Below are 24662 nucleotides of genomic sequence, written 5' to 3'. Positions count from 1 at the left end.
CAAATGAAGTCAAAGTAGACTCATCTGCTGCATTTGCATCTCAAAGCAAACACACCACAGTGTTGTTTTATTGCTGAATGAATCAACATTTTAAACAAATCATTAATTTATTGATTCACTGACTCATAACCACAATAGCTGGGTACCAAATTGCATACTGTCTAGTAGGGCTGGGTTTTGAAATAAATTAAATGGATTTGATTTGATTATGCTTTACAAGCTTGCGATTTGATTTATTATTGATTATGTTGGATATATATATCAGATACAGTGCATGGCAAATTTTCTCAAGTAACAACAAAATCTCTCAACTAATGCTGTAAAATATACATGAGAGTTGGTACTACATTACTGTAATATTGAATGTTGTAATTAGCTGATTTTATACACTTAACTTGCACTCAATTAGGGTTTTATAAAATTAAAGTTATAACTTTAAATACACTATATTTCTACTTTAGTGTTTTTAAAACAAAAACTTTTAAATGGCTTTCATAAAAATTTGAAGGATTTATTCAAACATACAGTATATTAAAGAACAGTAGAATCAAAATGCTCATCTCTAGAGTTCATTTTTCAGTTGACTAATGAGTTTATAGTACCTGAGTATGTTTTTTCTGAGGTAAATGTGATGTTACGTTTGCACTTAAACAGTGTTTCCCCTAGGTTTACAGCTTTGGGGGGGGTGGTGCTGGTTGCCGGTAGCCAACGTTACTTTTTTCCCGGTACTTTAGCCTACTTTGTGTAATAACGAAAACATTTATTTCAGTCAAAAAATAACTCCAAAACTTTCAACATTTTGTACAATAGGGCCCTACAATCTTTTGCTTTTTTTCAGAAATTCTTGTGTTTTAATTTTTCTGATAATCAAATGAAAGCAAAAACATTGATTTATTTTTAATCAAATGAAAAATAAACCCTTAAAAATAAAAATAAACAGAGTTTTACTGTTAAAATTAATACATGGAAGAAAAATTATATTCAGTTAAAAAAAGTTTTAATAATAATTGTAGTATTTTTTTCTACAATTAAGTGGTGAATCTTGTTGTAATATAAGTTTTTTTATCATATATATTGTTTTATGTAAATTATTTGAATGGGAATATATAAACACCTACATTATACTGTACAAAAGTAATACAAATATTGTTCTGTTACATGTTAAACCGTACTTTTATTTTAACAGGTTGCCGTGAAGTTTCAGTGTGTATACAGATATGATGCTAGTTTCACTAATGAAACGGTAAAATTAAAAAAAATGACACTCACCGCAGCTTTGGAGATTTATTTATTGGAGTTCATCTGTTCATGTGAGATGCAAAGGCCAGAAATTACCGGGAGCGTCATGTGTACTTCAGTATGCGTGTAGTGAAAAAAAAAACGCGTCTCCGCCATTCATACATATAGAGGCAAACGGAACATGCAGGATTCATATTTAAACGGTCTTTTTGCGTTTCACTTTTCACAGACACTAGTCCATATCGCGATTCGAATTAAGTAACAGACCAACTTAAATAATGGCCCCCCTAAAGTAATGGCAGGGGAAACACTGATTGGGTCAGTTACCTGGATGCGTGCCCATACGGGCGATACTTGGATGTAAACAACAGTATGGATTGCATGGTTGGAGTACTACTGAATACATTGTTATGCTAATTTATGCTGCCTAAATAACGGAAATAACATGTGGAAGCTGCTAAATCATATAGAGATGACTTAGTAAGCATAAAAAGGGTGCAATATTTTTGACAAACTAAAGTTAATAGGTGCTAAAGATACGTACGAGCAGATAAGAACAAACATGAATGTTGTCAAGATTCTTGCCCTGGAAATCCTGGTTTTAGTTTGGCCAAGCACAAACGCCTTTTGTTCCTCAGACACTTTTTTGCACTCTTCTCCTTGATTTGTTATAACTTTTGACAGTCTTTAGTACTGCAAATGTTTTTTCCCAGTCCGACCTATTAGTACAGCCCAAAACCTGACAATAATTGTCCATTTTCAGCAGCAATAATCAGAAAAATATGCAGGTTTCGTTTGGTTTAGTGGCATTGTTTACATTCAATGCCGCCAATATGGCCAATTGATGACACCTCGTGAAAACACACTATTAGTTCCCACAACTTATTAATTCATTGCCACATGTTATCAATACATTCTCAAATTTGTTAGATTGTGTCTAAGTTGTAATAAATTGTTTTAATTTAGTTTGACAAAGAAACGTATTTGTACATGGCCATGAATTAACTGACACGAAGGAACAAATTAACAAGCCGTGGGAATGAATTTTTAATTAACGGCCACAGTATTTTTTCCCCCAGCATGTCATATGTGGGGCTCTGCTATCTGTTTTCAGACACTCATGCGTATATTTTCGCACATGTTTTGTCAAGATTGCCAACGTCTCACAATGCAGCTGCGCCTGTAATGATCAAAAGAACGTCTTGGTCAAATTGCCTGTTCTGGCAACGTATTAATGAAAAACAAAACAGTTGGTTATGTCTTAAATTCCTTAAGCTGCCATCAATTTGTGTGGTAAACCTTTGAATATGTGCATTGGGAGTGAGTGTGTGTGCATTCTCAGACCTGAAATCTCAGGGTTATGGTGAGGATCACGGATAACAGGCATGTGGAATATTAACAATCTTTCCCTGTTTGTCCAGCTGGCATGCCTTGAGAATGCCCACAGATGTTGTTTTGTTGGCTGTTCAGGCAGTTTCTGCTGCCTTTGGCTCTGTTTGGTTCGATTTCTTTTCAAGGCTTCAGAACTCCTAATCAGCACTAGATGCTGAGCTAGTAGGGTTGCAGGTGGGTTGTGGGTTGTGGGTTGTGTGTGTGTGTGTGTGTGTGTGTGTGTGTGTGTGTGTGTGTGTGTGTGTGTGTGTGTGTGTGTGTGTGTGTGTGTGTGTGTGTGTGTGTGTGTGTGTGTGTGTGTGTGTGCGCGTGTTTGTGTGCATTTTGCCTCTACACGGTTACAAAGACAGCAAATGAGATTGATTTCCTTCCCTCACTTCCGCTCCTTCAATGCAATTTGATTAGTTATATTGAATTAAATCTGCTGTGAATAGCTAAATAAACAGTGACTTTCCATTATGGCTTACCAGTACATGGTCCGTTGGGTTATCCGTGAGCTAAAGCAGGATAAAAAGGTCAAGCAATTAAATTTATATAGTGTATGGGGTATTGCAATCAATACAGACAGTTGATTCGAAACATTTGGCTCACAACAAACTCTCTTTCAAAGGAATGGCGAGACAAACTAGAAACATAAAGTCTTGAGATGTACTCACTCAAATGGCCTAATATCACCACTGATAAGTTAAAACATATTCCTGTAAATGAGGCCAACAGAGGATTGCATGAAAGTCTTCTTATTAAAGTAATTTCTCTCCAGTGGCCATGATTTGCCATCTTTTTTTTTCTTTCTCTCTCCCACTTGCTTCTTAACTTATTCTCTCTCCCTCTCTATCTTTTTCAGTATCTAATTAAAAAGGCAGTGTTGTGTTCTTCGGTTCCATGTGGATAATTGACAAGCGGCTAGGCCTCACTTTACTCCGCAATTACAAGCTGCATTCCAGCTCGGGCTAATTAAGACTCAACGACAGACAGTGTATTTGAATCGCATTAAACATTTCTTAGGTTGGGGATGCCCCTTATCCCCTGCCGTCCCTGCCTTGTTCCTTTCTTCTCCAGGAGGACTTAAGAAGCTGTACATTTTCCATGCTTGCTGCAGTGTGTCGGATTCTGGGGATTCAGCTGTCAGTCAAGCTCAGACTCACACTATTATGGGGTTTTGCCTTGAAACCTGGGGATAAATGCAGGCTGTTTGTACACTGAGGAGTCTAATTAAGATATTTCCTTTCAATATTTCCTTAATTACAATTGTAGCAACAGCACTTCAACTCTTCAGCATTATGACAGCTGAGAATGATTTTCTTAAAGGAATAGTTCACCCAAAAATGAAAATTCTGTCATTAATTACTCACCCTCATATCGTTCCAAACCTGTAAGACCTTCGTTTATATTCAAAACACAAACTAAGATGTTTTTGATGAAATCCGAGCGCTTTCTGACCCTGCATAGACAGCAACGCAACTACCACGTTCAAAGCCCAGAAAGGTAGTAAGGACTTTGTTAAAATAGTCCATGTGACATCAGTGGTTCAACCGTAATTTTATGTAGCTATGAGAATACTTTTTGTGTGCAAATAAAACAAAAACAATGTGTCTTCTGTGTCAGTTTTCGACACACGTTTTCAAGAGTACCACAACAAATTTTAGAGACATTTGATTTACTTTTGTATGACAAACCTTTTCTCTAATTTGTGTTTTTCTCATAATTTCCAATAGAAAACCTGTGAGAACCTGATAACCATTGATTTTAGGGTGTGTTCACACTTGTAGTTCGGTTCGTTTGGTTCATGTGGTCTGGACCAAAAAGGAAAATGATACATTTGGTCCTGGTTCGCTTAGCGTTCACACTGGCATTTTTGACAGTAAACCTAAAGATACCGAACCTTAAGGCATTGTGATGCGTTCACAACCTTATTGGTCAGGTTGAATGACGTATATTTTGTGACAGAATTCACCAAAGACTCCAAACAAAAGGAAAATGTGTGTTCGACTTAAAGCGGTATCGCGGGTGTATGACATCAAAGTACCTATTCACTGATTGGTCTGCTGATCACCACAGTCGAATACATGCAATGCCGTCTGCATATATGTTTTTTTTTTTTTTACCACCTGCAAACTCACAAAGAGATTTTAAAAAGGCACTTTACCTCCTCGTCGCTCTACGTTTGCCCTCTGCTCTGTTTTGGAGACACCGCTTGATCCCTTCGTGAAATCATGTCGCATAGCATTGCATCTTGTGATTACTTCCTGTTTTTGTTTCGTTTAGAAGTATTTGGTCCGTGTTGTGTTCATATTTCATCTGAAATCGCACCAGAGTTCATTTGGAAGTGGACTGAGACTCATCTTTTTAGCGGTCCATTTGTTTGGTGCACATTATGGTTCGGGTGGCAGCGTTCACATTCACTCAAATGAACTGCGCAGAGCAATCACACCAGAGTTTGTTTTAATCTAACCAAACATGACAAGTGTGAACACACGCTAAGATGGCACTCTAAACAGAGTAGACAGAGTACAGTAGACTTACTAAAAGGTCAGTCGCCCTGGATCAGCCTGGGGTTAAATGTCTTGCTCAAGGCCACACCAGTGATTGCTGATGGTTTAGTCTTTGTGGTGATCAAACCAGCAGCCTTCTGATGACATTCTCTGAGCTTTAACCCCTAGCCACAACACCCTATTTCACGGTAGCATCGATTTTAAAACATTATTTTCTGAAGTGAATGTGTTGTGAACGGAAATCTTGGGAGGTAGCTGATTGATGGTCTGATCACCAAATGCTGTGTTGGCACTCTGTTATACTACTCTGCGTCAGAATGCTTAGCGCTTGACTTCTCAACCAAACCATGGCCCAAAGCCCATTTCAAAAAAGCAACTTAGGCATATTTCTATCCTTGCTTGTACTTAGTGAACAACTTCATCAAAACTTAATGGTGCATAGTGACAATTTTGTTGTAACTTCAGCTCCAAGAGGTCAAAAGTTTTTTTGTTTTTATTGAAAATGTCAGCATATATTGTCTTTTTTTTCAATGCCAGTCTGTCCAGATCTGAACATCCAGCAGCCAGCGAATGATCCAGATTTCATGAAACATAGTTGAATAGCACCTTTGAAGAATATTTTTCTCCAAACTGTCCAAATTCCAAGCCTTTGGCTCAGATTGCAACATTGAAATCAGAGCCAGATGACACATCTTTGAGTAATCTTTCTCCCATAAGTTCAGTACATAGTCAAGATCTGCAAACATGCCCTGAGGGGTTTGACTTGGGGTCCATTAAAGCAAAAGGTTTGAAAAGGATCATCTTCACTAGAAGAAGGTTCACATTTCCTGTATAAATTGACCATATAATTACATCTCAATGACTCTAATGAATACGTTGTATGTGAAGTGGCATCCAACACCATTTCAGTGCAACATACAATGTGTTCATTTAGAAATGGCATAGTAAACAGTAGATTATATCACTGTTGAAAAACTCAAAGGTCAATCTACAGTACGGAGCTGCTTCAGTATTTAGTGACTGCTGAAAAGTAATTGCTCCCACGCTAAATCAAAGACAGCAGTTTTCTTATAGTCAAGTGAGATTGTCTTTTGCCTGCAGTATGTTTTCTTGCCACGTTAATGTAAGTTAGGATGACTTCGAGATAGGATGGACAGTGGGAACATTTTGCAAGTAGATCTGCAGACCTGAAGCCTGAGGGTCTATTCAGTTTGTATTAACGTGATGTATTTTGATCAACGGCCTTACGTAAGCCTCTGAAGAATCTTAAATCTAAAATGGTAAAATTGCTTTCCATTGCCTAAATCAACCCCACATAAACTGTGAACCATCTGGAGTAAATTTAACAGAATGAACTACTATGTCACTGTGGCTTTAATAGTGGTGTGGTGTTTTAAAATGGCACAAACAAATAATGTAAAGTTAGCTGGAAATGTATTGACAAATCAACAGTATATGTGTAATGTACAGTTGAGGTCAAAAGTTTACATACACCTTGCAGAATCATGAATAAGATATTGACCTGAATAAGATATTTCACATAAAAGACATTTCAGTGAGCCTTTGAACCTTCCGTAATAGTTATATATGAGTCCCTTAGTTGTCCTCATTGTGAAAAGATGGATCTCAAAATCATACAGTCATTGTTGGAAATGATTCAAATACACAAAAATGCTGAAAAACCAAAGAATTTGTGGGACCTGTAAGATTTTTCTAAAGAACAGCTGGCAGTTTAACTACTCCGGACAAACAAGGGACTAATAAACAACTTTAAAAAAGCTGTGAATCATTCAGGTAACAACACAGTATTGAGAATCAAGTGTATATAAACTTTTGAATGGGCTCCTTTTTATAAATTCAACTATTTTTTTTCTCTTGTGCACTATATGTAAACATCTTGTGAAATATTTTATTCAGGTCAGTAATAAATAAAAAAATAACATGCATTTTGTATAATCCCTCTTATTTTGGTAAAATAATCAACATTTCGCAAATTCTGCAAGGTGTATGTAAACTTTTGACCTCAACTAAAATTATTATTGTTGTCGCTGATTCATTAGATGGTGATTAATAAAAAAAAAGTTAGATCTGAACTTATTTATTTTGATCTGTCTACAGGTTTCCAGTGTTTACAACAGATTCCACCCATGATACTGCAAAAACAGAAATAATGGACAAGAAAAGTGGTAAGAGTGCCAGACTGTTTGTAGCCATTTGCCGTTTTAAATGTGCAAATATATTCCTTCCACTTGTCTTCAAACAAGAACTGACAGCAAAGATTTGTTTGCATTTTATGTTTTACAAATTCACAATGATACCACCATCCACTGTTTGTTGTCTTGACTAATTATGCTCCATATGCTCAATAATACAATGACTGCTTGATTTGGAATGAAAAATGTGTAACATGTACTTTATATTTCAGCAAATGGCTTTCCTTCCAAGGCCACAGATAGTGGAGTACAGCGTAAACAGCTGCCATATTCTGTAGAAACTCCCTATGGGTTTCACCTGGATCTGGACTTCCTGAAGTATGTGGATGACATAGAGAAAGGGAACACAATCAAGAGGGTGCACATCCAACGCAAGAACAGGGGCCCAAAGTACAGCACACTGCCACGCAACTTCAGCCTTCCTGGGCATGGCGCTCGACCTCTAGCCAAAGACACATGGGCCAATACTTCCACTTTAGGGTCCAAACCCAAGTCGCGTGTTACTGAAGTCCAGCAGCTTTTTGAGTTCCGAGCCAGCGATGCCACTAGTGGTAGCAGCACCACCACCACCAGTCGAACCTCCCCTGCCAGCCAGTCAAAGATGCCTGGGAGTGTTTACCTTCCTTCACCAAAGGCTGCAGAAGAGTCCCAAGTACAGACCTCATCTGAAAACGAACAGACCATGGGCCTTAACGTTAGGCCTCACCTGTTAAGAGCCTCCAGCATGCCTATTAATGTCCCTCGTAGGAAAGGTTCAGATTCAACTGATGAGCAGAGCTCCCAATCGCAGAATGGCTCAGCTGAGAAACTTTTTCGACCAGCGGATGGAAGTGACAGAAGAGGAAGTATTCCCCAGGACAGGGCCAGCTTGCATCAACAGATCACAGCTGCGCTGAAACGGGTGCGTGAGTTAGAAGAGCAAGTCAGGACCATCCCTGAGTTGAGGGCTCAAATATGCTCTCTTAGAACGGAGAGGGAAGAACTGCTTCAAAGAATTCAAGAACACAAGTCCGTGCAAAAGAGTGAGGTTTGTCAAACTGAAGCGCAAGACAGTGTTGTTCCTCTAGTTGTAAGTGAAAAGAAAGATGCTCCTTACATTCACATGGATACTGCAGCTGTTCAGTCCAACAAAACCACAGAACAACCGGAACAAGATCTTGTGGTGCAGGTTACTGTAGAGCAGGAGTCTGAAAAAGTAACTGATACAGAACAAGTGCCAACTCCAGTGTCTGTCCCAGTAATACTCATTGACAAAGCAGAAACTCCAACTGATCCAGATGAAGAAGAGGAGTATTTGCAAGAGTCTACACTTCAAGAAGAAGCATCAAAGAGTCTTTCAGAGCAAGCAGAAAGGCAGGAAACATTGTCAGAAGATAAACAATCAACGCAGTCACAAGGGACTTCGGAATCAGAGGAATCAGTTGCTGCATCTGAATGTACATCCACTCAAAAAGATACTGAGACTGTTAAGGAACCAATTGTAATTGCGACTGAAGAAAATACAATAGCCCAACCTGCTGAACAGAAACTTCTCACTAACCTGGAGCTGGAGGCAAAACTGAAAACTTTGGAAGAGAGTCTAAGCAAGGCCAGTTGTGAACTGGAAAAGACAAATGCCTTACTGAGAGAGCAGATGGACGAGAATAGACGAAAGGATGAGAGAATACAGGAACTGATTGACCAAGTGAAGGAGCAGAAACTTCAAGGTCCTATCGAGACAGAGCCAGTCCCTGAACCAGTTCTCACATGTGATGCATCAGTCAGTACAGACAACAAAAGTGTCCAGGAGAAAGGAATCTCAACAGAACCTCAACCAGCTGAGGCTCCCAAAGAAACAGACTCTAAATGCTCGAGCACTCAGACAAATATAGTAGAAGCCAGAGACATTGAAGTATTAGCACAAGTCACTACAGCAGAGAAAATTGTAGGGGTAGAGATTGTCATGTGTGACCAGGCAATGGAGACTGAAGTCCAGGACAATCTAGAGGTTAACAGTGGTCAAGAAGTCTCAGAAATGCTAGAGATGACAGATTCTGTAAAAGATGAAGAAGAAGAAGAGGTTGATATCAAAGATATTGTGTCGAGTCCGATTATAGATACCAAAGTCAGTGAAACTGTTATTGCAGAGAGTGACACTGAAGAATATGTCATGGTAGAAAGTGCCATGGTTGAGACTATGGGCAGTGAAAATGAAATCCCCAAGCCTACAGTCCAAGAGAGCAAATCTAAAGAGAGTGCAACTGTTGAAAGCACAGTAACAGACAAAGTAAGCGGAGAAAGAAGTTCAGGTTTGCAAACACAGCAGGAACCAAGAGAAACACAAGGACAGGAACCGCAGTCTCAAAGGGCATCTGAAGCCACAGCTTCTCCTGCTGCAATCGGTCAGGTTGTTAATCGTATACAGGGCCTTCTTAACGAGCAGTGGGCCAGTCTGGGAAGTGGAGGCCAAAGTGGAGACGCAAAAGGAGAGAGCTCTCAGAAACCTCATTCTTCCAAAATAAGCTCAATTCAAAGCCACCTGAGAGGGTCTCTCAGTGCCCTGTCTGCCTTTTACTCACCTGTTCAGAAAGGAGGGGCTGCACGACAATCAGGTAAGAAGAGGTCTCATTCCATAATAACCATGTGCCTTCAAAGTAAGCTCATTTAATAGACAATAATGAAAGATGCGAGTGTCTCTTTGACTTCGATCATGGTTAGAAAGTTATTTCTTTGGAATTAGATATTTCTTGTATTAGGCCTGTTTCTCAAAGCTTGTATGTGCAACATGTAACACGCACAGAAAGTGTCACACGGCATGTGAGGACTTTCATGTCGTATTGCGCTTTAAACTGTCAAATACACACAAGTTTATTAAAAACACACATGAATTACAAAAACAGTTATGTCTGTGAGGTAAACAGTTGGGAAAGAAATCACGTTTACATTAGATCTGTGTGGCAACAGCGTAATTTACCGGAAGTGAAAAAAAATAAATACTTGTCTTCTCTGAGGTTGGGACTCTAAATAGTGTTCTTTTTCACGATTTCTAGGTTGGTAGATGCATGGACTCAATTCTAGCACTTAAACAGAAAGTCAGATTTTCATGATATGTCACCTTTAAGGTCCTTTAAATATGTTAAAATCATGTGTTTCAGAGTCTTTCCAATAATACAAAAAATGTACATAATAAAAAAATAGGCTTAACATACAAATACTAATCACATCATGTTGTTCATTGAAAATATGGATGTTGACCTATACACCTAAATACATGCTGCTTAAAAGCTGCACAAAACAAGCCTTACTGAGTTAGAAGTGAAGGTTTTGGGAGCTAAATATGACAGTATAAAGAGCTGAAACAATGCTAAAGTCAACTTGAAATAATAAGTTTAAATATGCATATTTTTGCCTGATTATGTATGCATGTGTGGCACAGAAACCCGTTTGTTGCAATGCAGAGACCCAGTGGCATTGCGCATTCATATTGAAGTTGCTTACTGTATGCCAAGATAATTTAGGAGATGTGTGTTGACAGTTTAAAAGGGTCTGGCTCAGATTACTGTGTTTGCAAAATGATGTGGTCTCATAAATACTGGCATCCATTGTTATTTGTGCACCCCCAGTTAATTATGCTCTTTTGTTCTACTTACGTTCTCCTGCAATTCCACTGAATATTATACTATGTTATGGTTACTTAAAAGCATCATGTTTTACTAAAATGATTGTTTCCTGGCTAATTTTGATTCAGAGGTACCTTGTTGTGTCCTGCGCAGAGTCCCGTAGGACTTTTTAAACTTTTTTTATAGTTCCCAGAAGCTTTTCAAAGTCTTTGATGTCTTTTGTTTTGTTGTAATTGCATCCACTGGCTCCTTTGGTTGTTACACACCTCTGTTCTCTTCAACAATCTCAGACAAGCACTAGGGAACAAATCTGTGTAAATGCTTTATACTATTCTATCTCTTTTATCATTAGAATTTCTTGTGTCAGATGAGAATGGTGGTCTGTTTTTATTTCTTTTACAATATAAGTACCTCTGTGACTGGAACAGTTGTTTTGACAGTTTGGTGTGCTACATTATGAATGAGTACATCTGACTTACCCATTCTGTGGAGCACAGCAAGTGTACAGTTCAGCATTTTGTTGTTCATATAACAACAACATAATCTGGTAAAGGTATTCAAGACATTCAAAAGTAATATCTCTTAGACTGTTGGACTGTATGGTGCAGTTAGTGCTAGGGATGATAAACAGGTACAAACTTGGCTTACATTTTCACATATCTGGCCATTTTTTCTATAACAGGCCTCAAATCCATCATGAAGAAGAATGACTGTCCTGACAAGCAGGGCAATGGGGGAGCGAAGAAGAACTTGAAGTTTGTTGGCGTAAATGGAGGGTATGTTTTTTGTTGTTGATATGTACATTGCACAAATTTGGCATATTTATCAGCATGCTTCAAAGTTGTTTATATAGATGGTAATGCTTTTTATAAAATCACCTGCCATCTATGTAGAAGTTATTAAATAATGTGTTATGTGATTAAATAAGCTGGATATACAGTCATATCGCATGGCTACTTGTTTGATATTGCATTTATACAACAGTTCGACGGCACGAGTGTGTAAATACATAAGAAACAACAAGGGGGTGTCTTTAAAAACCCTACTTCCTTCTGCCATGTATTAAAATCTCAGTTTGACAGTTTAACATCTGAGTTCAAGCCTCTGTTATAAATTTGTTGAAATTTTTAACCAAGGAACGTTGAGTTGCTTCTTTAAACGCTTATTGTATTACTGTATTAAAAGTTCACTGTATAATGTAGAGGAGAGTATTCTGAGGGAGATGGACTGAGCAAGTGTGATTACCTGCATCTGATACAGCATTTATTCTTCAGCTCAGTCTCATATTCACAATAAAACATTGGTTTGAATGTCCGCTGAGGAAAGCAATATCTTTGTCGTAATATCCTTTCATATGTTAAGGGTGATTTTCTTGTTTACAACCCTCTCTTTTCATATAAAAGTCTTTATTGCTGACTAACTCATAAAAAGTCTCTTGGCGCCATCTAATGGTGAAATAATGTAACTAAAATCAATACTAATTATTATTGTTAAATACTACTTTTATTTATATAAAATATTATTTATTGAATAATAATTAATAAACAACAACAGCCATCATAAAAGTTCCTAGGCAATTCAGTCAAAAGTACAAAGGCAGCGCTCTGATAAAATATAACTTGATGAGATTTTGCCCTCAGCCAAAACTATTTGCTCTGGAACAAATAATAGATTAATGAGGTCAAAGACTGCCTGTTAGATTTACCCAAAACGAATTATATTTCATGTTTAACCACTAGAAATTCTAGAAGAACTGGCCGAGGTAAGGCTTCTCTCAGTGGGTTTGTGAGCACACATCTCCAAAAGCTTTGAAGCAAGTTTTCAAATACACTTTATCTTTATTAACAGACAGCATATATGAAGTCTAAACAAGTACATTCTTGCCTAAAAACTCTTAAAACTACATTCTGTGACACAAAAATATTATTTATAAAATGACAGTAGATTTGGGCTTCCTCCATGACACTCGCTGTGAGAAATACCACAAGCGGAGTGATATAAACGATAAAGTGGTTCAAGTTCTGATATCACTAGAATATTGCACTCCTCTTAGCCAATCAGATTCGAAAACCCAAAAGAACTGTTGTATAAAAAGAATTTAGGACCCTCCTATAACTCAAATGTGGAACCTAAATGGTTATTCCTTGCATATATGAATTTCTCCAGAATCACAGTTGCTGGTGTTTTCATGTTAAGTGTTGAAAGACGAGTCTGTTTCATCAAAATCCATGATCAGATGTTGATGATCAGTTGATGATCAACATCAGATGTCTGGCCTATCTCTTTGCATCCCTTAATCTGTTTCATCCTTCATCAGAGTGCTCTGTTAGAAACGGGCCATGAGGTGTGGGCATTGTTTTCTGTGAGAGCTGTTGCATGATAAGTGAGGCCTGGTGAGATGACACAAAGAACAAAGTCCTCTCTCTGTCCCTCTCTCTCTTGCCGTGTCTCTGTCTGTCTGCCTGTCGCTGTGTGCGGTGAATGATTTGTTTAGCTTGGCAGCAGAGATGGCTTTGTCTCAGCTGTATTTGACCAGCCTTCAACAATAAGATAATTATCCTGATAGAACTGGGCAAACAGCTGGCCTGCCTGATCAGGAAGGAATAGGTAAAATCAGCTAAACTGATGTATTTCTTTACCCCGGGAGAGTGTTTGGAGTACTCGAATTAGCAGGCAAAGGCCTTAATATGTGTTTGAGGTATATTAGTCAAATGTATATTATTGTTCACTGTGATAAATTATTTTTCAAATATATTTTAAAAAATGTACAAAAAATATGCTGTACCATTAATTGCTGGTATTTACGTTACTCATATCAGAGCTTTCTAGATTTGGAACCCATTTTGTTATGCTGCAATATGCTGGTTCCTTGAGCTGGAAGAGTTCAGAATTAATTAATACGCATGACTGGTTAACAAAACACAGGTTAAGACCTTATCTTATCAGTATGTCAAAACATGCTGAAATATCTATATCATGAATAATATCAAGTGACATACACGTATGACCTTTTATTCATACTGCTGTTTGGAAATATTGTTTGAAAAGACTCAGACCGTGTGGGAGTGTTGGCAGATTTGGCTTGCGCCTATGTCTGATAGACTGTGATTATCCTGAGAGAGGCCCTGCACTGCTGTTGTTCGATGACAGCTGGTGATTTCAGAATTTGCACACAGTTTTGACCCAAACCACCATAATATAATTTCATTCTATTATTTAGTGCTGTCAGCCAAGCCCAAATAGCAGTATCAAAACACTGAATCACTGCCTTTGGCTGCCCAGCGTGTTCATTTTCTGTCCAATTCTCTTATTTGCAAGCTGTATGCAAAGCTATTAGACTAATCACATCTGGAAATCTTGATTACTAAGGCGATAGCAGAAGAGCATAATACTCAACCAGTGCATGGCCTCCTTGTCTCTGATCTGAAGTACTCAAAAGAGGCCCTCATACTCAACACCCTAATAAATGTATAGTCACCTGACCCGCAGCTATAGGCCTCCATTCACCCATGGCCCTGAGGAATTGTGGGAATGCTATTCCTCTTGCCTATCTGAAAACATCCATGAAGAGCGGCATTCTTCAGACAAGCTCACCACATAAGAACCCCTTAGACCCCACAGAGGTCCCTCTTATTTGAGCAGCTTGTATAAGTACAAGCATTTTGTATGTCTATTCACAACCGACAAATTAAATTTGTTTGCCATAAGAAATAAGGACTGTGCAGAATATAGATCAAAAGACCCTTTTATCTTATTAATACAAGCCAGAAGTTTTTAAAAAAGTTATGGTGCTTACACAAAAAAATAAATCCAATTAAATTAAATAGTAGTTTTAAAGAATTAGTTCACTCTGAAATTTAATTTTCCTGATAATTTACTCACCCCAATGTCATCCAAGATGTTCATGTTTCTCTTTCTTCAGTCAAAAAGAAATTAAGGTTTTTGAGGAAAACATTCCAGGTTTCTTCTCCATATAGTGGGCTTCAATGGTGGCCAATGGGTTGAAGTTCCAAAATGCAGTTTCAGTGCAGCTTTAAAGGACTCTACACGATCCCAGTCGAGGAATAAGGGTCATATCTAGCGAAATGATCGCTCATTTTCTGAAAGAAAAAAATATATATATACTTAAAACCAGAACTAAAGTTCACAGACAAAGAACTAACCACACAAGACCTTTCCAACGTGATTGCGTAATGCGTAAAATCATAGATGTGCATCACAGAGCTAATGCAAGATGAGCATTTGTGGTTAAAAAGTAGGGCTGCCCTTGACTAAAGATTTTTCTGGTCAACTAGTAGTCATTTAAAAGTAGACATTTCACTCTCTATAGATATATTTTGTCTGTAAGGCAAGAATACATGGAGTTTCAAAGTTTCGTGCTCAAGTTCACAGAGACCGAGACAGCAAACCCAAAAGGGGTTTAATTATTTTACAAAAGCACAACGTTTCATTGTTATTGTTAGGTGCACACAAATCAACTTAGTCTTTACAGATTCTAAAGATGTATTACTTTCTTTAGAATCTGTATGACCAAAAATGCTGGAGTATTTTAAGAGCAAGGGGGCAACCCTATTAAAAAGTACATACATATAAAACATTTTTTAGAAAATGACTGGTCGTTTCGCTAGATAAGACCCTTATTCTTTGGCTGGGATCATGCTGAGCCCTTTGAAGCTGTATTGAAACTGCAATATGGACCTTCAACCCATTGATCCCCACTGAAGACCTCTATATGGAGAAAAATCCTGGAATGAACCCCCTTGACTCAAGTTATCTGTGTGTCCAGCTATGAGACCACCTCCAGTGAGGACTCCAGTGGTGAGGAGGATCAGGACGAGGTTGAGGAGGTGGATAGCTCGGAGCCTGAGGTGGAGCAGGGAGAGGAGAGTGGAACGGCCCAGGAGGAGGCTGCTGCTACTGGGGAGCAAAGTGAAGGGGTTCAGGCAGAGGTGGCAGAGGGCTCTGAGGAGCCTGATGCTGCTCAGGCTGCCATGAGTCCCCAGGAGGAGCAGCCTGTCAGGTGAGATGGAGGGCCGTGGTGAAAAGAGGGGGCTGGAGTGGCATATTCTTATTGCTTACAAGTAACTCATAAAAGTCCCTATGGCTTAAGTGGTCAATTGATGGGAGTTATATATGTTTTACATTCAGTGGCGTCTCTGCCATGGAAGCCTTCAAAGAGTATTTAAGTAAGATCCACAGGACTTTTTTATTTTGTGCTAGTCCCCTTTACCTTTTCAACCTGGTGTGAAAAGCTCATTAGCTGGTAATATGAGTTGGCTTAACACATTAAAGTGCGCAGTGACCCTTCATGCATGTTTCCCGAGGCAGGAGCCTCTGTTATGAATCAGACACAATCTTGCCTTTTGTTCTGCCCATCATCTGGCAGGAAAGTACAAGTGCTGAGTGACAGGTTTAATATGCCCAGTCACTGGTCCACTGGTCCAAGACTGCTTCACAACAAAGGCTAAAGCATTTAAAGCTATGTGGACATATGGGGAAAACGGAGGGTGTGGTCTTCTTTTATGATTATGAAAACACCATTTTTATTACAAAATGTATAATTTTGGGGTAGGGGAATGTGATAATTATATACATTTTTGATGTTTTGGGAGAGCTGGCAGACAAACAAATCACTGATGATGCTGAAATTATAAACACAATTCATACTCATCAAGGGACAGAATGTTTCCAAAATCTGCATGTGCCAGAAGTACATGAAGATATTTGTGTCATTCAAATTAAGCTGTTTATGCCATTTACTGGAAATATTGGTAACAATTTGCTTGAGAGGCCATAATGAGTCATTCTCAACTAATGTTACCAAGATTCAAATGACCAAACTGCATTCTATTTCATATGTATCAAATACAGATTTTCTTTTCAGGCTTAGGTATGCAGCCAATCTGTATTTGACAATGATTTCATATAATGCGTATGCACATGAAAGACTGATGCATGATTGAATATCTTTTGTAGGCAGCAGCTTTTCATTGTCTCTTTTGGTAAGCAGTTAGGACATTTCTCAGGCTGGAAAAACTGCAGAAATCCTTTCTAATTATTTATGAGTTTAATGTGTTCCTGTGATTTGAATTACAGCTAAATCTGTGTCGTTGCAGTGAGTTAGTTGATAAGAACTTCATGGCTGCTTGTCATTTCCTGAAGGATCGCATGGCTGAGGTTGCTAGCCCAAATAAAGACATGGTAAGCAGTTCATGTTGATTAACTGAACTTGATTTATTACCTTCAATATATACTCAGAAGGAGTATAAAAAAGGGAACAATTCTGTCTTTTCTATATAACATGAAAATAAATGCTCCTCAATATAGATGTGATTTTATAATCTATTTTAAAGGATTAGTTCACTCCCAGAATAAACATTTCCTGATAATTTACTCACCCCCGTGTCATTCAGTATGTTCATGTCTTTCTTTCTTCAGTTTAAAAGAAATGAAGGTTTTCGAGGAAAACATTCCAGGATCTTTCTCCACATAGTGGACTTCAATGGGAGTCAAGGGGTTGAAGGTCCAAATTGCAGTTTCAATAGAGTTTCAAAGGTCTCTACATGATCCAGTCAAGGAATGAGGGTCTTATCTAGCAAAATGATTGGTCATTTTCTAAAAAAAAAAAAAAAAAATGTATATACTTTTTAACCACAAATGCTCATCTTGCACTAGCTCTGCGATGCAGCTCACGCGCGTTTAGTTCTTTGTCTGTGTACTACAGTTCAAAAAAGTAGGACAGGGCTTTTTTTGTGAAGAGCATTTGACTTTGCTTTGCTTTGTAAACACAGGGTAGGTACTTTTGCCTACGTCACATGTGACCTTTTCAACGTGACTACATAATGCATGACGTCGAGGTAGTGCAAGACGAGCATTTGTGTTTAAAAAGCATACAAATTTTATTTTGTTTTTTTAGAAAATGAAAGAGCCTTTCATTAGATAAGAAGCTCCTCAGCTGGAATCGTGTGGAGCCCTTTGAAGCTGCATTGAAACGGCAGTTTGGACCTTCAAACTGTTGGTCCCCATTGAAGTCCATTTAATTTGACCACTTTCCTCAAAAACCATACTTTCTTTTCGACTGAAGAAAGAAAGACATGAACATCTTGGATGACATAGGGGTGAGTAAATTATTAGAAAATGTTTATTCTGAAAGTGAACACATTTTCTTAATGTACTTTAGTGAGCTAACTCTTGACTGTTAAATTCCAGAGGCAGGTTCTGATGGTGTTATATCAGGAGTGGTTCCGTGTGTCCAGTCAGAAGGACTCTCAGGCAGAGACGGTCACGCTGTACCTGAGGGAGGTGGGCTACCACACACCCACGCTGCTGCGTTATATAGTAAACCTGGCTGATGGTAATGGAAACATGGCGCTGCACTACAGCGTGTCCCATTCTAACTTCTCTGTGGTCAAGCTGTTACTAGATACAGGTGAGAGACTTGCATGTTCACACCTGATGCAAGATGAACCTAAGAAATATCTACATTTTTAATTAGAATTTTCATTTGTGACCCTGAACTACAAAACCAGTCTTAAGTAGCATGGGTATATTTGTAGCAATAGCAAACAATACATTATAAAGGTCAAAATGATCTATTTTTCTTTTGTGCCAAAAAATCATTAGGATATTAAGTAAAGATCATGTTCCATGAAGATATTTTGTAAATTTTCTACTGTAAATATATCAAAACTTAATTTTTAAATAGTAATATGCATTGCTAAGAACTTCATTTGGACAACTTTAAAGGCAACTTTTTCTTGCACCCTCAGTTTCCAGATTTTCAAATAGTTTTATCTCAGCCAAATATTGTCATATCCTAACAAACCATACAACAATGGATAACTTATTTATTCAGATTTCAGATTTATAATCAATTTCAATTTCCTGTATGCCTGGTTTTGTGTTTAAAGTAGGGCCCAGGTGATATAGGTTTTTCAACAGCAAGATGACAAAATCTAGAGAGCTGCAAGGCTGCATTTATTTAATCAAAAAATACAATAAAATATTAATATTATGATATATAAGGTAACATTACTGTTCATCTGCCCAAACAGGCATGATTATAAGCCAAAAATCTCAAACGGTCCAAAGAATTGCTGATTAATTGGTTTGAATATATCAGTCCATTGTCTAATTAATGTTTTTATATTTTTAGCAATTTTATATAATTATACAATTATATATAATTTTACAGAATGGAACCAGATGGTGTTTAAATGGTTACTTCACCCCAAAATATAAATTCTGTTGTTCCAAACCTGTAAGACCTTTGTTCATCTTTGGAACACAAATTAATATATTTTTAATGAAATACAAGAGCTTTCTGACCCTGCATAGACAGCAATGCAACTGACACATTCAAGACCCAGAAAGGTAGTAAGGACATCATTAAAACAGTTCATGTGGCATCAGTGGTTCAACCGTAATGTTATGCGCAAATAAAACAAAAATAACATCTTTATTTAAAATTTCTTCTCTTCCGCATCAATCCTACGAGAGTACTGCGATGGAAGAAAGAAAATTTGTAAATAAAGTCATTATTTTGGCTTTCTATGCTCACAACAAGTATTTTCGTAGCTTGATATAATTAAGGTTGAACCACTGAAGACTATTTTATCGATGTCCTTACTACCTTTCTGGGCCTTAAATGTGGTAGTTTCGTTGCTGTCTATGCAGGGTCAGAAAGCTCTCGGATTTCATCAAAAATATCTTAATTTGTGTTCTGAAGATGAACAAAAGTCTTACAAATTTCTGGATGAACTATCCCTTTAAATCTCAACTTCTGTTTCTCACTCTCTTTCACTTCAAACTTTTGAATATACCAAAATTCTCTTTCATTTTATATTCATCAGGACTGTGTGAGGTGGATCACCAAAACAAGGCGGGCTACACTGCTATAATGTTGGCAGCTCTTACTGCGGCAGAGAGCCCTGAGGACATGGAGGTGGCTCAGCAGCTACTGAGAATGGGCAAAATCAATGCTCGAGCCAGCCAGGTACACACAGCCAGACACCACAATGTCCTGTACTGCAAAAACACAGAGTTTTGTTACTCATGTAGGCCTGCTGACATTTGTTATACCAGACCACTAAATTTTTAATGGTTTAGCTTGTACAAATTCTTTATGAGTGCAGCAATGAGTTGTTACTTTTTATTTGATTATAGGGTATAATGGAGATTGTTTTATATAAATAAGAGTTGTTTTATTACTTCCCACTAGTCCGGGCAAACAGCACTGATGCTTGCAGTTAGTCATAGCCGGACGATGATGGTCCAGGTTCTTCTGGACTGCGGTGCTGATCTGAACATCCAGGACCGGGATGGATCTACTGCTCTGATGTGTGCCTGTGAACACGGCCATACTGAGATAGCTAAAATACTGCTGGATAAACCAGAGTGTGACATTTCACTCACGGATAAGGTGAGAGAGATACTGATATATTAAAACTTGTGCTAGTGATAGACTACTGAACCTTGACAAACAAGACAAAGCATTTACTTTGAGGCCACTAAATTCTTATACTATTCATGAAAACAAGAATTAGCATTTTTACTCCACACTAGAAATTTGATTAGCCTACTAGTCTCCATTTGTCAGCTTTTTTTTTTATATGTATTTTAGAAAAATACATAGTAAAAAATGATGTGATTGTTCACATCAACTCATGGTAACCTAAGTTTTGAACTTAAAGTACAGTGTAGTTGCTTTTGACAGTGTTTGACTTTAAAGTACAATTTAAAATATGTTAAAGAACAATTTTGGTCAAAACATGATACTATGAGCCTCAGTACTTTTACAAATGAGCCACATGAAGCTGACAAACCATGAGTTGAGTCCTTACTTTATTTCAAGAAAATACAACACTGCCACTCAGTGGTAAAAAGTAGTTACTTCAGTTTTTAAAATGGTTATTTACTTATTAGTCAGTCACTGGTCTAGCTTTTATTATTATTAGGAAAACATAGCTGCTTGTATGTAACTATCTTTCCTAATAAAAATATATACACTACCATTCAAAAGATTAAATTTGGTAAGGTTTTATTTATTTTTTATTATTTTTTTAAGAAGACTTTAATGCTCCACAAGGCTACATTTAGTCAAAAGTTTGTGAACAGTAAGATTTTTATTGTTTTTTTTTAATGAAGTCTCTTCTCCTCACAAAACGTGTATTTATTTGATCAAAAGTACGGCAAAAACATTCAAATTTTAAAATAACAGTTTTCTGTTTGAATATATTTTAACATTTATTTCTGTGATTTCAAAGCTGACTTTTAAGCATTATTCTAATATTCTGATTTGCTGCTCAAAAAACATTATTATTATTATGTTAAGAACAGCTAAGTAGACATTTTTTCAGGTTTCTTTGATAAATAGAAATTTATTTTATCTGAAATAGAAATCTTTTGTAACATTATAAATGTCTTTATCATCACTTTTGATCAATTGAAAGCATCCTTCCTAAATAAAGGTACTCCAAGCTTTTTAACGGTATACTGTATAATGTTACAAAAGCTTTTTATTTCAGATAAATGCTGATCTTTGGATCTTTTTTTATTCATCAAATAATCCTGAAAAAATGTACTCAACTGTTTTAAATATTGATATAGTAAAAAATAAATGTTTCTTGAACAGCAAATCAGCAAATTAAAATTATTTCTGAAGGATTATTCCTGACAGGAATAAATTACATTTAAAAATAATGTATGTTCAAATAGAAAACAGTTATTTTAAATAGTAAAAATATTTCAAAATGTAACAGTTTTTGCTGTACTTCAGATCAAATAAATGCAGGCGTGGTAAACAGAGGACACTTCTTTAAATTTCTTTAAAAATTTTACAATCTTTTAATTATATAAAAAAAATCAGCGATACTGTGAAATATCATTACTTTTTAAAATAACTGTTTTCTATTTTAATTTATTTTTAAATGTAAATTATTTCTGTGATGGCAAAGCTGAATATTTAGTATTACTGCCATTAATCCAGTCACATGATCCTTCAGACAATTTATTTAGCTGATTTTGTGCTCAAGGAAAATGTTATTATTATCAAAACTGATAACAGTATTGTGGAAACCATGATATATAAATATTTTTAGGATCCTTTAATGAATAAAGACTTCAAAACAAAAATCTTTTAAAACATTATAAATGTTTTATTTTAACTTTTACTTCTTGGCAAAATGTGCCCTTGTTGAATAAAAGATCAGAAAAATAAATAATCTTACTGACCCCAAACTTCTGAACAGCAGTGTATATATTATTATCGATATTCAGATGCATTTTGTCTCATTTGCAAAAATGTCTATTAAATCAACTATTTATTACTTCCTAAATACCAATACGTAATTCCCAATATTGTTTCCTTTAAAAGAAAGAAAGAAAGAAAAAGAATGCTCCATTAACCATTTATGGGTGTATTAATCTGTTTCTCAGAATCTGACAGTTTAAAACTTAATCACAGGTCTGTTCTTATAGGGTCACAAAGAGCTAGAAGTGTCCACATAAGAGAAGAAACAGCATACTTACATTTTTTTCTCCATTTCAAGCTCTGCAATCACAAAAGGATTGACACAAATTAGGGAGATCCCAGTGTGGGCAGGTTGTGAGACATGCTGCCATCCTCGTAAACCACAAACATGCCTTTGAGCATGATTTACATTTCATTTCTTTCCCTCTATCACTAATAGGATGGACACACAGCTCTGTCGATCGCCATGAATGCTTCCCACTCTGAGATTGTTGAACTTCTGACAGCTCGTGCTGATCCAGCCACGGTCACAGATCCTACAGCCCCGCTCTGAGTCCAAAAGCCTTGTCTTCATGTCCAACAGGTTCTGCCAGATTCATCTTTCTACTGCCTCAACCTGACTCGCTAACCAGGCCAGCAGTCAACAATAGAGAGACAGTATTTTCCAGTAATTCGCAGATTCTCTGTTTGAGAAATGGCCAATGAGAAATGTACTTCCGTACGCCAATCAAAGATGCCATGGAGGGTGGGCTTCCCTAAACTCCCCAGAAGGTCCCCATTTGTCCTGAAGCACAGCTACTGTAGCTATTTAGCAGGCATGGTACATTGTTACATGTTTTGGCCTTCTATTTTCAGGTAATGTGACTATATTTTTGTTAGGCAATCAAGCGTAATCTAAGAATGTTATTGAAGAAGTGATCAGATACACACTATATTTATTTTTTATTGCACTTTTCTGTAACATTTCCCCCAAAGGCCTGTCTTATAACCTGATGTGTCTTCCTATATGAGGGTTTTTGGGTCAGGCCCAGTACAGAACCATTCCTTGCCTTTACAGGTGGATCAGGGAAAGGAGTTTTACAGTCACACAATTGTGTTGCCAGTATTTTTAAACCCCAACAAAGAGCCAAGCACTGAAAAAGAAATAAAAAAAGAAGAAGAAGAAAAAAACTTAAACTAGTTTATCCGAATATGAAAAAATGATGAAAATTTACTCACCAATGGATCCTCTGCAGTGAATGGGTGCCGTCAGAATGAGAGTCCAAACAGTGGATAAAAGCATCACAAATGCACAAGTAATCCACTATTTTAAAATAATAATTCATCCGAATATGAAAAAAGGATGAAAACTTACTCACCTTCTGACCATCCAAGATGTAGATGAGTTTGTTTCTTCATCTAAACAGATTTGGAGAAATTTAACATTACATTACTTGCGCACCAATGGATCATCTGCAGTGAATGGGTGCCGTCAGAATGAGAGTCCAAACAGTGGATAAAAGCATCACAAATGCACAAGTAATCCACATAACTTAATCTACCAATTAACCGTTGGTAGATGATGTGTGTTTGTTTTTTAACTTCAAACCAGTGAAAAAGTCTGAATCTGGCGAAAAATATGCACATTATTTACTTACTGTGCAAAACAGTTCTTAAAATGTCTTAACGGATTTGTTTTTATGCCGCTTTTCACTTCACAAGATGTTACTTGATGGATTGAAGTCATGGGGATCACTTGTGGCTTATTGTGATGTTTTTATCAGCTGTTTGGACTCTCATTCTAACGGCACCCATTCACCATCCATTGGTGAGCCAGTGATGTAATGCAAAATTTCTCCAAATCTGTCCTGATGAAGAAACAAATTCATTTACATCTTGGATAGCCTGAGGGTGAGTACATTTTTAGCAAATCTTCAAACTATTCTTCTAAAATACCATTTATCTAAATGGTTTAAAATCTTTCTTTCTGTCCTCTTCGCCCAAGAAAAAGAGAGTGTGAAATATTTATATAACTTCCATAACAAATTATTAAAGCAAGCCGTCCTGAGTTGTCCTTTATAATTTATTCAATGTCAAAGTTTACCATATACTCTAACCTGCTGCAATATTAACTTCTTTACAATTTCACATCCTGCAAATTGTATATTAAATAAAGATTTACAGGTTTCAAGATCCCCTGCAGACAGATTTAAGCAGCACATAATAATGGACTGGACTGGACTTGCATTATCTGTACATTGTGCCTGCTTAAGACTTCAACCGTTGTGATGAAGAGATATGTTTAATGACAAATCAATAACAAAGCTGGACAAAGTATAAATCTATATATGTATACTGTGCAACAGTATCTTGTGGGAGGTGCTGTGAATTAATACCCTGAAATGTAATGACTATTTATTTCCAATTCTATATTTTTGAGTATATACAAGTATATGCATGGATAAAATATTGACTTAATAAAAACATGCATTTTGTA

General features: G+C 37.0%; 1 protein-coding gene across 1 annotated transcript in view; it reads left to right on the top strand.

The window, feature by feature from the left end:
* The window catches only part of LOC141347231 (uncharacterized), a 67592-nt gene extending 42930 nt beyond the window's left edge, over window positions 1-24662 (top strand). The window contains exons 3-11 of the mRNA XM_073852235.1: window positions 7242-7309; window positions 7549-9927; window positions 11618-11711; window positions 15722-15955; window positions 17052-17136; window positions 18145-18364; window positions 19788-19930; window positions 20156-20356; window positions 22626-24662. Coding sequence (XP_073708336.1) covers window positions 7294-7309; window positions 7549-9927; window positions 11618-11711; window positions 15722-15955; window positions 17052-17136; window positions 18145-18364; window positions 19788-19930; window positions 20156-20356; window positions 22626-22739 — 3486 coding nt within the window. The 5' untranslated portion in view covers window positions 7242-7293 and the 3' untranslated portion in view covers window positions 22740-24662. The remainder of the gene's footprint in view (window positions 1-7241; window positions 7310-7548; window positions 9928-11617; window positions 11712-15721; window positions 15956-17051; window positions 17137-18144; window positions 18365-19787; window positions 19931-20155; window positions 20357-22625) is intronic.

The sequence above is a fragment of the Garra rufa genome, chromosome 12 (genome assembly GCF_049309525.1).
Source record: "Garra rufa chromosome 12, GarRuf1.0, whole genome shotgun sequence".
Lineage (NCBI taxonomy): Eukaryota > Metazoa > Chordata > Actinopteri > Cypriniformes > Cyprinidae > Garra > Garra rufa.
This window is presented reverse-complemented; position numbering and strand designations above follow the sequence as displayed.